At 36.6% G+C, this 13,785-nt stretch overlaps 1 protein-coding gene across 2 annotated transcripts in view; it reads right to left on the reverse strand.

The window, feature by feature from the left end:
• Window positions 1-1,530: 1,530 nt before the first annotated feature.
• SPAG6 (sperm associated antigen 6) overlaps window positions 1,531-13,785 on the reverse strand; it is a 66,162-nt gene continuing 53,907 nt past the window's right edge. For both annotated transcript variants that reach the window (XM_053572326.1, XM_053572328.1), the window contains 2 exons: window positions 10,349-10,494; window positions 1,531-2,499 (listed from right to left, as the gene is read on the reverse strand). In XM_053572326.1, the coding sequence (XP_053428301.1) occupies window positions 2,430-2,499; window positions 10,349-10,494 (216 nt within the window). In that variant the 3' untranslated portion in view covers window positions 1,531-2,429. The remainder of the gene's footprint in view (window positions 2,500-10,348; window positions 10,495-13,785) is intronic.

A 13,785-nucleotide genomic window follows, 5' to 3' on the forward strand; every position in this document is an offset into this window, starting at 1 on the left:
GATGAACAAGTATTATCCATTTCTCTAACTACTTAACAGAATAGTGACTAGAGCCCACATTTTCAACATCTTTTTAGGTGCCACTTGATTTCACCTATTTTCACAACTGCTAAACTGACTGAATCTATAACAAGGTTCAAACAATTCTATTCCCAAACTGAAGTCTGAAAAATAATTGTTCATATAAATTGAGAGGTCCTAACGATAGCTGAATTTTATTTTATTTTTTTTTTTTTTTGAGTTTCCCTCTGTCAACCTGGGTAGAGTGCCGTGGCATCATAGCTTGCAGCAATCTCAAACTCTTGGGCTCAAGTGATTCTCTTGCCTCAGGTTTTCATTTTTAGTACAGATGGAGTCTCGCTTTTGCTCAGGCTGGTCTTGAACTCATGAACTTAAGCAAACTGCCCACCTTGGCCTCCCAAAGTGCTAGGACTACAGGGGTGAGCCAACACACCTGACCTGATAGCTGAATTTTAAACTCCTAGGATGGGGAGTTGAGATGTGGGAAGGGAGCAGTGGGATGGGGGTTTATTTGCACAGAGAAATGAAATTCACAGATTCAAGCCAGGGGTGAAAACAAGAGAGGGTATCATCAATGAGAGACACTATTTTTTCCTTTAGCAAAAAATGGAAAAGATTTTATTTTTTTTAATCTCACAACAGATTTTTTCAAAAACTAAAGAAAGCTTCATTTTGCTTAAAGTGTTTCAAGCATTTCATACATTTTCCCAAATGCATATGATCAAATTATGACACCATGTGAACACTGTTATATAGTTTATTACTGTCTTAGTTTAGTACTATTTGGTAAGTATGAAACGATGAAGTGAAAAACTTCAGCTATAAAGTACAATGGCAAAAAAAAATGTAGTAGGAAATTTACCATCCCAATAATACGAGGCAATTTTTACTCAGATAAACTAGTTTCTGTCATTACCAACCCAGTCATCTAAGGAAAATAGCTTTAATGAAGAAAGATTAAAAACTTTTACTTTCTCAGATTGCGTTCATAAGACAAGCTGTGCAGGCAGGAATGAGAGAATAAAATTGGGAATAAAAGTTACATTTTCCTTAGTCAATGAATCAAAGAAACTACTACAAATAAACAAAACAAGGTTAAGGAAATATTAAAAAAAAGAAATCACAGCCTGACAAAAGACAAAAAGAAATGATGAGGAAATCTTGGGTATGATGAAGTTTTAAAATACACACAAAGCTACACACTGTTGGGAAACAATGACAGAATGAATCCAGAAAATACCACAAATAAACGGAGAGGCTCCTTTTGAATTTAAAAAAAGAAAAAAAAATGTCCAACAGAAACCTGAAAACAGCCAGACTGGAAACACTGCGGCCTGCAGGCCCTCTGGGTTATCTTCACCTTCTCTTAGTCCTCTAGGAGAAAGCACTAGAAATAATATCCTTTCAGATTCAAAGGATACATATATCAACTAACCAAGAGCCTAAATCAAATCACATATTCCCCAAGGTAAGAAACACTGGATAGAAAAAATGAAAAAGACAATTCTATGCTGTTTTTACTTAAAATTTTATTGAAACCCCCCTTTCACTGCTTTACAGCTCCCCAGGAGAAAATCATGTAAAGCCTGAGGCTGATGGTTGGTATTCTTTTAAAATGATTTGGGTAAGTCCCTAAAAATGTGACTTCTGGGAAAGTGAAGCTAGGACAAGGAAATACTGAGGACTCATTTTATTATACATTCCTACTCCCTTGTATATTCATGAGCAGAGCTAGACTAAGAAACCTTTCAATGAGAGGGAGAGCTTGACTGCAGGGGTGCAAAGCTCAGTACTGACTTCCATCCTCTCCAGTCCCAGGAAAGTTAAGGAACTTTAGATAGGGTGGCAAAGAGTGTTTTGAAAACTTGTGATAAAGAAGAGCTACTTCCTAAATTCTTAGAACACTTGACAGGTTTCCCACAGTGTCTGTGAGTTAGGTTAATGCCTTTGTAACCAAGATCAGAATTTCTTTCCAAGTGTTCTGTATTCCTGTCATCAGTTTCCTCTTTCAACAATTTTCCTACTATATCTTACTGTGTAATTTGCAAGGCCAGTTTTCCTTGTCCATGCCTAGGAGGAATTGGCCAATATGAGGGCTTCTGAACACCATCTAGCTGGAGGCTGTGTGTGGGTTTTAATAGAACAATAACAAATGCCTTAAAATACATTAATGTCTCTTTAATTTACCTTTAGAGCAAATACTGTGTTACCAAATGACCATGAATGCTTCCTCATATAGTCAAGCTACTGATTTTTAAAGTATCACATAAATGTAGACAATATTATCTAAAGATATTTCACATTGAATAAATCTAGAATGTACTTAGTTCAAATATTTAGAAAGAGCTTTAACAAGTGTTATTCGTAACTACTATGCTGTGAATTTGAGTATGAAACTGTAACTTTGCTTAGTTAATAAGTGGTTGATAGCTGTCCACTCTCTGCAGAAGTGTATCAGAATATCCAGGGGAATAATACCTGAAAAAGAAAATTTGTTATTAGATACTTATGAAAAGATTCAACACAGTAAGCACTAAAGAAACAATGTAAGAAATTTATCTGAAATAATTATGAATGAAACCTCAAATACACCCTGAATAATTATGCTCCAGTAAGGCTTTGTGTATAAGGTTAGAGACTATCAAGAAAATATCAACTCACGGGCAGCGCCTGTGGCTCAGTGAATAGGGCGCTGACCCCATATGCCGAGGGTGGCGGGTTCAGACCCAGCCCCGGCCAAACTGCAACAAAAAATAGCCAGGTGTTGTGGTGGGCACCTGTAGTCCCAGCTACTGGGGAGGCTGAGGCAAGAGAACCACCTAAGTCCAGGAGCCGGAGTTTGCTGTGAGCTGTGATGCCACAACACTCTACCAAGGGCGATAAAGTGAGACTCTGTCTCTACAAAAAAAAAGAAAAAAAAAGAAAAGAAAATATCAACTCACAACACAGTGTTACTTGAAGTGTATAAATGTAATGACAAAACAGATGTTTTCTAAGCAAAAGATTTTAACTCAGTCACAACATTTTATTACAGAGACTTTATTATTACATATCAAGTGCCTAATGTTACTTTTTTTTCCTAAGGTTAGACTACAGTCTATTATTACTAATCAATCTATTACTGATTGCCTAAAAAATCATTCTCGGCATGTATGTTAATCAGATCTGGTCATCCTCAAAAAAAATTCACATTTAAAACTATTTAATAACTGGATTACAAATATCACACACACCTAGAAAATTCATTATTTTTTGTTGGTTCTTGGGCATCTATATAAAGGACTATAAATTTATATTATAAATCAACTATAAAAGATTGAGTATAAAAGTATTAAGTATATTGATTAATGCATTGTAGATGCTTAATATGCCATGGAATTTACATGCATATAAATATCAAATAAAATTTGGCAGTTTTTCTTGAATAAATGGATCTTAAAATCTATGGAAGTAATATTTTAAAATTCCCAAAATACTCAAAATTGAAATTAGGCCTCTGAAGGCACTTTCTCCAGATAAAACCTAACATTAAAGACTCACTTTATCCTTTTGTTGTTGGTCATCTTTATCTATCCCCAGAAGCTAGACTTAAAAACATAACATTTATATTGCATGAATTTCTTCTACAATCTATCAAGTTAAAGTGAGCAAAACAGAGCTGTATTTTCTCAATAGTGTACTCATAGACAGTAACAATTAAACAGATACATACATACATAAGCAAAATGCTACCTAAAGAATGTTTCTTCTACCCTGGAAAACATTGTCCTCCAACAGTTTCTTCAAAATAGTCTTACACTGAGCAATTCACAGCTGTTCTTCTAAGTCACAGAATTTAAAGCAGACTTCACCTTCCTAGGCCTTATAAATGTACAGACACCAGATAAGTACTTTTATATAAATGTAAGAGGTAGGTTTTAAAAAAATCTTTAGAATTTTAATATTTTATTAACTTATTAATCTGTTTAGTAATATATTTAATGTGACAAATGTTTAATTTGCCACGTTAAAATATAAATAGAGTGGCACCTGTGGCTCAGTGAGTAGGGCGCCAGCCTCACATACCAAGGATGGCGAGTTTGAACCTGGTCTCAGCCAAACTGCAACAAAAAAATAGCCAGGTATTGTGGCAGGCGCCTGTGGTCCCAGCTACTCGGGAAGCTGCAGCAAGAGAATCGCCTAAGCCCAAGAGCTGAAGGTTGCTGTGAGCTGTGATGCTACAGCACTCTACCAAGGGTGACAAAGTGAGATTCTGTCTCTAAAAAAAAAAATATATATATATGGTATTTATTAATGTTATAGATATCAATTAATAATTAGTGATTATTACCATGTTTAATATGGTAGCCACTAGCACATATGACTATTGAGCTAGTGTGTCTGAAGAACTAAATTTTTAATATTTTATTTAAAATTTAAAAATGGACAATTCAGGGTGGCGCCTGTGGCTCAGTCGGTAAGGCACCAGCCCCATATACCGAGGGTGGCAGGTTCAAACCCAGCCCCAGCCAAACTGCAACCAAAAAATAGCCGGGCATTGTGGCAGGTGCCTGTAGTCCCAGCTACTCGGGAGGCTGAGGCAAAAGAATCGCTTCAGCCCAGGAGTTGGAGGTTGCTGTGAGCTGTGTGAGGCCATGGCACTCTACCGAGGGCCATAAAGTAAGACTCTGTCTCTACAAAAAAAAAAAAAAAAAAAAAGGACGATTCAGTTTTTGGAAATCTTTTAAGTTTGTTTAGAACTGGAGTCTAATTTTTCAACTGTAAATTTTATATACTCTAAATACACATCAAGTATTTCCAGTAAAATTTAGCATCTAAGATAAAGTGCTGTGGGAAGTGATAAAAATAACCACCAGATTTCAAAAATTAGTATAAAAAATGTAAAATAATTCATTAATGATGTTCATATTGACTACAAGCTAAAAATATAATATTTGGATATACTGCATTAATAAGAATGTCATTAAAATTTAATTTACCATGTTTGTTTTATTGTTTTTTTCTTTTAGACAGTATCCATCTCTGTTGCCTGGGCTAGAGTACAGTGGTGTCATAGCTCACTGCAACCTCAAACTTCTGAACTCAAGCAATTTTTCTGCCTCAGGCTTCTGAGTTGTGGTGCATGATATCACATCTGGCTAATTTTTATTTTTTGTAGAGACAATGTCTTGCTATATTACTCAGACTTCATTTTACATTTTAAAATGTGGCCACCCGACTATCTGAAATTACTTTATGTGGCTCACATTATATTTCTATTGAACAGTGTTGCTTTAAAATAAGGTCCATAATAAATCAATTAGAATATACTAATAATTCCTGAGGCTTTACCTGGCTAATTTCCAAGCTAGTTGCCTTAGAGACCACCTAGTCTCCAGGAATCCCATGGGTAAGAGCGTATACCTCAGCACTGACGCCTCTTACCCTCATTAGAAGAGTACATACATGTAGTACTACCTACCTGCCCATAAATGCATAAAGACTGCCTATGTATCTTGGTATACAGACCCATAAATAAATACATCAAACTATCCATTAACTGTTATTATAGAAAGCTCCATTCCAACTAGAGTCAGGAATTCAAAAGTAGCTTCTCATCAGGAAAAGGTTTGGAACCCTTCAATAGCAACTGTAGACCATCTAACCAGAATGACCTTTATTTGTGTCATTTTGCAAGAAATAAAAAATCTGCTTGATATGCATTTATCATCAAATACTGAAAAAATAGTAGGTGGCCAAGTGCTACTACATAGTTTCTCCCATATTATAATGATATTAAATGTGGGCTTGGTGCCTGTAGCTCAGTGGCTAGGGCGATGGCCACATACACTGGAGCTAGTGGGTTCAAATCCAGCCCTGGTCTGCCAAACAACGATGAAAACTACAACCAAAAAATAGCTGGGTGTTGTGGTGGGTGCCTGTGGTCCCAGCTACTTGGGAGGCTGAGGCAAGAGAGTCGCTTGGACCCAAAAGTTTGAGGTTGCTATGAGCTGTGATGTTATGGCACTCTATCCAGGGCAACATAGTGAGACTCTGTCTCTAAAAAAAAAAAAAAAATTAAATTTGATTCACCTAATAATGTTATTTAATCTCCACGGAAAGCAAAATGAGAATGGAATACCAAAAGAATAGTAACAAACATTTACTGAATTAAGTTCTTCTTATGGGAAAACCTGTTGGCTACACATTATTATCGCATTTAACTCTAACTCTATGAAGTAAAGAAAATTACCTATATTTTACAGATGCAGAAACTGTGATTTAAAGGGTTAAATTTCACCTTCAAGATCACATAATAAGCAACTGGAACTGAGAGAGGAATCTAGGTCTGTGAGACACCTCAGCCTGAGCTTTTAGCCATATTCCTCATGAAAGAACCAAAATGAACCTCCAAAATAGAACAGGGCTTTCCTTCCCTTTGGCTGTCAGCCACTGCTATGGCAACTTACCTTCAAATGGCTTTTAAGAATGTAAGTGGATTAACCTTACCCTAGGCCCATGTAGAATTACAGTTATTATTATATTATTATGGTATTAGAATCTGCTGAATGGCAGACATGTATATATCTCCTTCCTCAAAGTGAATGTTTTTGGTTTTGTTTTTGTTTTGAGACAGAGTCTTACTACGTCGCCCTCGATGGAGTGCTGTGGCATCACAGCTCACAGCAACCTCAAACTCTTGGGCTTAAGCAATTCTCTTGCCTCAGCCTCCCAAGTAGCTGGGACTACGGGTGCCTGTTAGACATCTGGCTATTTTTTTGTTATAGTTGTCATTGTTGTTTTTTTAGCTGGCCCTGGATGGGTTCGAACCTGCCAGCTTCGGGGTATGTGGCTGGCACCGTAACCACTGTGCTACAGGCACTGAGCCAAAGTAAATGTTTTTTCAAACACCACTTCCCCTCCATCCTCAGTTTAGGCAGAGATTCAGAAGATGAAGGAGTTCGTTTTATGGCTGTGGGGTGAGCCAGGCCTTGAACTTAGGTCTTCTAATGTCTAGTCAAGGCTCTTTCCCTCTTATACTGCCTACCTTTATGAAACATATTGAAAGATTACTAAAACTAGGTGATATGAAATAAATATTTAGACTAATAATAGATGAGAGAATATATCAGTAATCTGTCTTATAAAGAGTAATTATTGCTGGTTCTAAAATAGTAGTCTCCAAGTGATTCTTGAAAATTATGTAATTGTAAAAATAAAACCATTTGAAATTCTATTTGTCTATTTTCATAGAAAACAGTTCAAGGATTTCATTAAAACGTGATTTTATAGGCTAGGCACAGTGGCTCATGCCTATAATCCTAGTATTCAGGGAAGTGGAGGCAAGAGGATTGCTTGAGCTCAGGAATTGGAGACCAGACTGAACAAGAGACTCCCATCTCTACTACAAAAATAGAAAAATTAGCTTGGTGTGGTGGCCTGTGCTTATAGTTGCTGCTATTTGGGAGGCTGAGGCAGGAGGATCACTTGAACGGAGGAGTTCTAAGGTTGATGTGGGCTAGGCTGAGGCCATGCTAAGTCTGAAGGCTGGAGTCGGACTCTGTCTCAAAACAAACAACCCCACAGCCACAATTTTATAGAATTTAATGCTTAAAAATAATTGGAATTTTGAAAACATTGTTAGTCAGCTAACCAAAATTCTTCATAACAGCCTTTTTTTTTTTTTTTCTTTTTTGGAGTTTTTAGCTGGGGGCCAGGTTTGAACCTGCCACCTCCCATATATAGGGCCAGTGCCCTACTCCTTGAGCCACAGGTGTGACCCAATTAGCCATTTTTTTAAATGAAATCTCAGCTCAACAGAATGTGAGAAGTTAAAAGTTTACAATGGTATTTTGACAAAGCACCAGATTAAATTCTAATGTGACAGAGTTTTCAATTTCTACTTGGTGCTCAGTTAAAATATGCCTTTAATAAAACAGAGAACTTCCATTCAAGAAAGTGCCTTATCATAGGCTGATTCTAGCAGGTCATTCCTCTGCGGGGGACCCTTTCATTTACTTTTATTCACTTTTCTATAATTTTCTTTGTTTAAAAAATTGCATAAAAAGTTACTTTAAACTTATATAAAATAGCATTCTTCCTGAGGGAATGTATGTTTCATTTTTAAAAAGTAATTTTCTTTTTTTGGCTGGGGCTGGGTTTGACCCTGCCACCTCCAGCACATGGGGCCAGTGCCCTACTCCTTTGAGCCACAGGCACCACCCCATTTAGTAGTTTCATACTTTTAAAATATAAATTTGAGGCTCAGCAGCTGTAGTTCAGTGGCTAGGGCACTAGCCACATACACAGGAGCTGGCGGTTTCGAATCCAGCCTGGGCCTGCCAAACAATGATGACTACAACCAAAAAATAGCCAGGTGTTGTGGCAGGCGCCTATAGTCCCAGCTACTTAAGAGGCTGTAGCAAGAGAATCACTTAAGCCCAAGAGTTTGAGGTTGCTGTGAGCTGTGATACCACAGCACTCTACCCAGGACAACATAGTAAGACTCTGTCTCAATAAATAACTAAATAAAATATAAATTTGAGCATTATATACAGTACTTATACATTTTATGATATACCATTCCTTTGCTATATCATATATATTAATTTTTTTTTTTAGACAGAATCTCACTTTGTAGCCCTGGGTAGAGAGCTGCAGCATCATAGATCACAGCTACATTAAACTTTTGGGCTTAAGTGATCTTGTCTCAGCCTCCCAAGTAGTTGGGACTATAGGGGCCCATCACAATGGGCTTTTGCTATTGGTTTTGCTATTTTTAGTAGAGATGGGGTCTTGCTCAGGCTGGTCTCTAACTCCTGAGTTCATGCAATCTACCTACCTCAGCATCCCAAAGTGCTAGGATTATAGGCGTGAGCCACTACAAGATACATTAATATTTTCAATTTGACTTAACTCTTTTGGTCAAGGAGTTCTTTACTGGATGAATATATGAATAGAAAACTAATTTTAATATTAAAATTGCTTTCAGCTTTTAAATCAGTATTACTATATATATTAAAAGTCATTAAGTTATAGCACATAATATAATATGTTAAATTTATTATTATTATTTTTTTTTTTTTACAGTTTTTGGCCAGGGCTGGGTATGAACCTGCCATCTCCGGCATATGGGGTCGGTGCACTACTCCTTTGAGCCACAGGTGCCGCCAATATGTTAAATTTAAGAAACTGGAATTTTGGGAGGCGCCTATGGCTCAAAGGGGTAGGGCACCGGCCCCATATGCCAGAGGTGGCGGGTTCAAACCCAGCCCCAGCCAAAAAACGCAAAAAAAAAAAAAAAAAAAAAAAAAATTGGAATTTATATTTTTCTAATATTAATTAAAGAAAATAAATGCAGGATTAGAAAAATAGATAAAAATGCCTTTCATTCTGCATTCTTTGTGGGCATTTTTCGAAATTCAGTTGTTTAAATTATTCTACCTTTACTTGATAACTTTACTATTATTTAGTTGGGTTTAGTGGCATAGATTTCTATTAGGCTTATAAGAACTGAGGCTTAGGTTTAATGCTCTGCAAATCAACTTCATTAAAAAAATATTAACCTTGAAAGCAGCATCTTGCTACATTACTCTGAGGTACCTGCCTACCATAAACAACATTAGTTGTATAATTTTCTTTTTTGCATTTAGTCACTTTTTTTCATTACTCAATATCTCTACTTGTAATACTCTCTTTAATGTAAATGTGAGCTTAAGGCAGAAAAGTAATATATGCAGGGAACTCTGAAAATCGGAATCTTTGGCCTTTTCTAAATTAGGAATTCACAATTTTAAAACTATTAGTTTAATCTGAGTTCTGTTTTGGGGTACACCTTAGTAAAGCATAGTTAAATTAATACAGAAATGTCTTGGGCGGCGCCTGTGGCTCAGTGAGTAAGGCGCCAGCCCCATATGCCGAGGGTGGTGGGTTCAAGCCCAGCCCCGGCCAAACTGCAACAAAAAAATAGCCGGGCGTTGTGGCGGGCGCCTGTGGTCCCAGTTGCTCGGGAGGCTGAGGCAAGAGAATCGCATAAGCCCAAGAGTTAGAGGTTGCTGTGAGCTGTGTGATGCCATGGCACTCTACCTAGGGTGATAAAGTGAGACTCTGTCTCTACAAAAAAAAAAAAAAAAAAAATACAGAAATGTCTTAAACGACATTTGATTTGAAAATGCATGTCATTGAGAATATAATTGTATCACAAGAGATCAGGAGAGAAGTAAAGATACACATTACCTTCGTGTATCACTTCAAAGTCCACATTTTGACACAGTAGATATAAAATCCAGAATTGAAAACAAAAAACCTACATTATAACATTAAACTCCTCCAAGTCCATTTTCCTCACCTTACTATTTCCTCAGGGTAACAATTGTTAATACTGTTGATATATTCTTGCAGGAGAGAGCCAGGATCTGCTTTTATCTCTTGAACCTTTTTAAGTCCACCACTTGTCACAAAGAGTCTTCGAGCTTTGCTGTCATGAGGCAGCACCTTGAAAAGTGAGGCACATAAAATTGTCAGCTTTTATTTTTCAAGTTAGATTATTACTATTGAAAAGCAATAATGCATCTGAGAAAATGTAAAAGAGAATTTATGCCCAATATACCTATAACATAATGAGCCAAAATCTGTTAGTCATTTGAATGGAATGCACTCTTTTTAGAAATGTATTAACTTTTTATATTGTAAAGATGGAATAAAAGTAATGGAGATCCATTCATAAATGTAAAACATAAAGCTCACATCCATTCAAGGTCTCCACTCCCTACAAAATGAAAGGCAAGCTCTTTAACAAGGCACAAAGAGTCCTTTGGGACCCAGCTCCTAAATACCTCTCCAGCTACCTTACCCACCCTCCCAACAATAACATCTAAATATACATGCTGTACCATTTTTAGCCTCTGCCCATGCTGTTTTCTCTTTCTAACATGTCTTTCCACTCTACAAACTCCTCCTCTTGCTTGGTTATCTTAGTCATTTATTAAAGACTTAGCTCAAGTGTTACCTCCTTTAAGAAACCTCTTCTGGGATATCCCTCATCTTTTCTTTCCAAGATTAAGTATTTTTGGTACTTTTCTTCTCTCATAGCCTTCTGTCAAACCACTATCATGCACTTACCACAATATGTTAGTTATCCATTTATATTTCTGTCACATGTAAATGTCATTGAAAGCAGAAACTCTACATTCTATTCTATTCACTCAATTCCCTCTTGCCTACTGCCTAACAGATACTGGACAAATGTGTAACAAATGTATATACTATAGAGTAGGCAGAGAGGAGATTAAGATGTTAAAGATACAGAAGAGGAATCGGGAAAGCAAGGAATCAACAAATCCAAGGGAAGATTTTTTTTTAAAAGCAACCAACAAGAATTTAAATCACTGAACTTGACAATAGAGTACTGAAGAATTATGTAAAGGCAGTTAGTTGCCTATAGATGGGAAGTTGAAGTCAGATTGCCAGCAGTTAAGGGAAACATCAGAAGACAAGTCAAGTCAAACTTTAAATTTAGTTTCAGAAAGAGGAGAGAGGCAATCAGTGAGCTGGGAGAGAGCTAATGGTTACAGGTGTTTCAGATTTTCTTAGGATCAAGGAGACTTGAGCATGTTTGTGGAGAGGAAAAAGCCAATGAAGATGAAGAAATTTATTATGCAAGACAAAAAGCAATGACCAGATTAGGAATGTCCTGGGGGAGGGGATAGGCTCACAACATGGAAATTTCTGCTCTCTTCCTTGGTCACTGCTGCTTTTCCCTCTGACAGAAACACCCCTTTCTCCGGCCTTCATTTTGTTCTTTCTTCAAGAACCAGCTCTTTTCATCTGTACTTCCTTCACTAAAGCCTTTTCTGAATACCTCAGACTGGATTCACCCACTCCTTCCTAAAAAAACAAACTTTATCATAAAATCCTGCACATTGAACTGTTTTCTGTTTTGTCTGCTCTCCTCAGCTAGATTATAAATTTCTTTGAAGAACTACTTTGTCTTATTCCTTTTTTTTTCTTTTTGAGACAGAGTCTCACTCTGGTGTGCTGGGTAGAGTGCTGTGGCGTCATAGCTCACAGCAACCCTGAACAAAGTCTTGGGCTCAAGCAATCCTCTTGCCTCAGCCTCCCATGTATGTGGGACTATAGGGGCCTACCATAACACCCAGCTATTTTTAGATATGGGGTCTCAATCTTGCTCAGGCTGGTCTCAAACCCTTGAGCTCAAGCATTCCACCTGCTTCATCATCCCAAAGTTACAAGCATGAGCCACCACATCCAACTTGTCTTTTTCTTTTTTGTCTATTCCCCAATGCTTAAGAGTACTGGGAACCTACCAGGGGTGTCCAACCTTTCTTCTTCTCTGCCACACATTGAAAGAATAAGAGTTGTCTTATGCCACACATTCAAATATATGAACACTAATAAAATATGATTAGCAAAAAAAAAAAAAAAAAGTTCATGCATACTTTTCATGATATCCAATGCCACAGATAAGCAACATAAGTCCTCACAAAATCAGCATGAGGGCCCCAGGTAGTGTAGGCATTTAATAAATAATTAAAACTACAAAAGGATCTTGCTAATAAGATGGCAATATAAATCAATCAGACAATAAAAGATAGCACTATTATTATGTATTTCTAAAAAAAGACAGTAGCCTATAGATAGTTTTTTTTTTTTTTTTATTTCTTTCCTCTCTTTAGGACTTGAATAAATCACTTTTAAATATTAGTTTGGCCTAGAGAATTTTCCTTACTTCCTATCTCTACCCCCAGCCACACTAATATCTTTGCACCTTCTGCCTGACTTTCTTACCACGTGTTAGTGTTTTGGTATCCTTAGATTAAGAAGATACCAAAGGCACATTAAAAGAGCATATGATATGAGATACTGTCTTTATTTTACTTTAGCTAGCTAACACTCACAAATCCTATTGATTTTGATTATTTTGAACTCAACATAGCTTAGTGTTTATTTTCATAGCCAGTTCAATAAAACTAGAATATCTATCTCACTCAATAGCCTAAAAGATTAAACTATAAAATGAAACTTTGAGAAATAATGTCAACTATCCATTTGTAAGAGCTGGTGACCCTGTCCACAGATGATCCACTCAGTCCCTTACCCAGTCTCCCTCTTAGATGACCAAATTAGCTGGCCAATTTCTTATGTAGCAACCAAAAATACAGAAAACTAAACAAATGGATCAATTTTTCCCGTATAGTAATTTAGCTTTTTCTTTGCATTATTCAGCTAGTTAGTTGCTTGGTCAGGGTGCATGCCATTATATCTCCCACATTTCATATAATTAAGAGAGGAAAAATGTTTGATTACTTTCTTATAAAGAGGAAGTAAGGACATAGGTGTTTGATACACAGAATTGTACCCCGAGGTGTCCTCAGCAATGTAAAACCTCAACTTTCCAGTAGCAATGGTGCTTGAGGGTCGGTTAAGCTCCTGTGACAGAGTTGAGAACTAAAAGCGGTTATTATAGTAGAGTCTATCTTTTAGATGAATACCTAAAACTAGACCTATTTAACTATATGGCCTCCTTTAAAAGTTATAAAAATATATAGTTTTTGTTCATTATTTGTAGAAATGTAGATATAAACAGTAGCTTCTCATTTATATAGCTTTATAACTATTAAAATGAATTTTCCCATCCTATTCATTTTTTTAAAAACCTTATTTATTTTATTAAATCATAGCTGTGTATATTAATGCAATCATGGGGCACCATGCACTGGTTTTATATACAATTTGAAATATTTTCATCAAACTGGATAACATAGC

This window comes from Nycticebus coucang, chromosome 20, assembly GCF_027406575.1.
Source record: "Nycticebus coucang isolate mNycCou1 chromosome 20, mNycCou1.pri, whole genome shotgun sequence".
Lineage (NCBI taxonomy): Eukaryota > Metazoa > Chordata > Mammalia > Primates > Lorisidae > Nycticebus > Nycticebus coucang.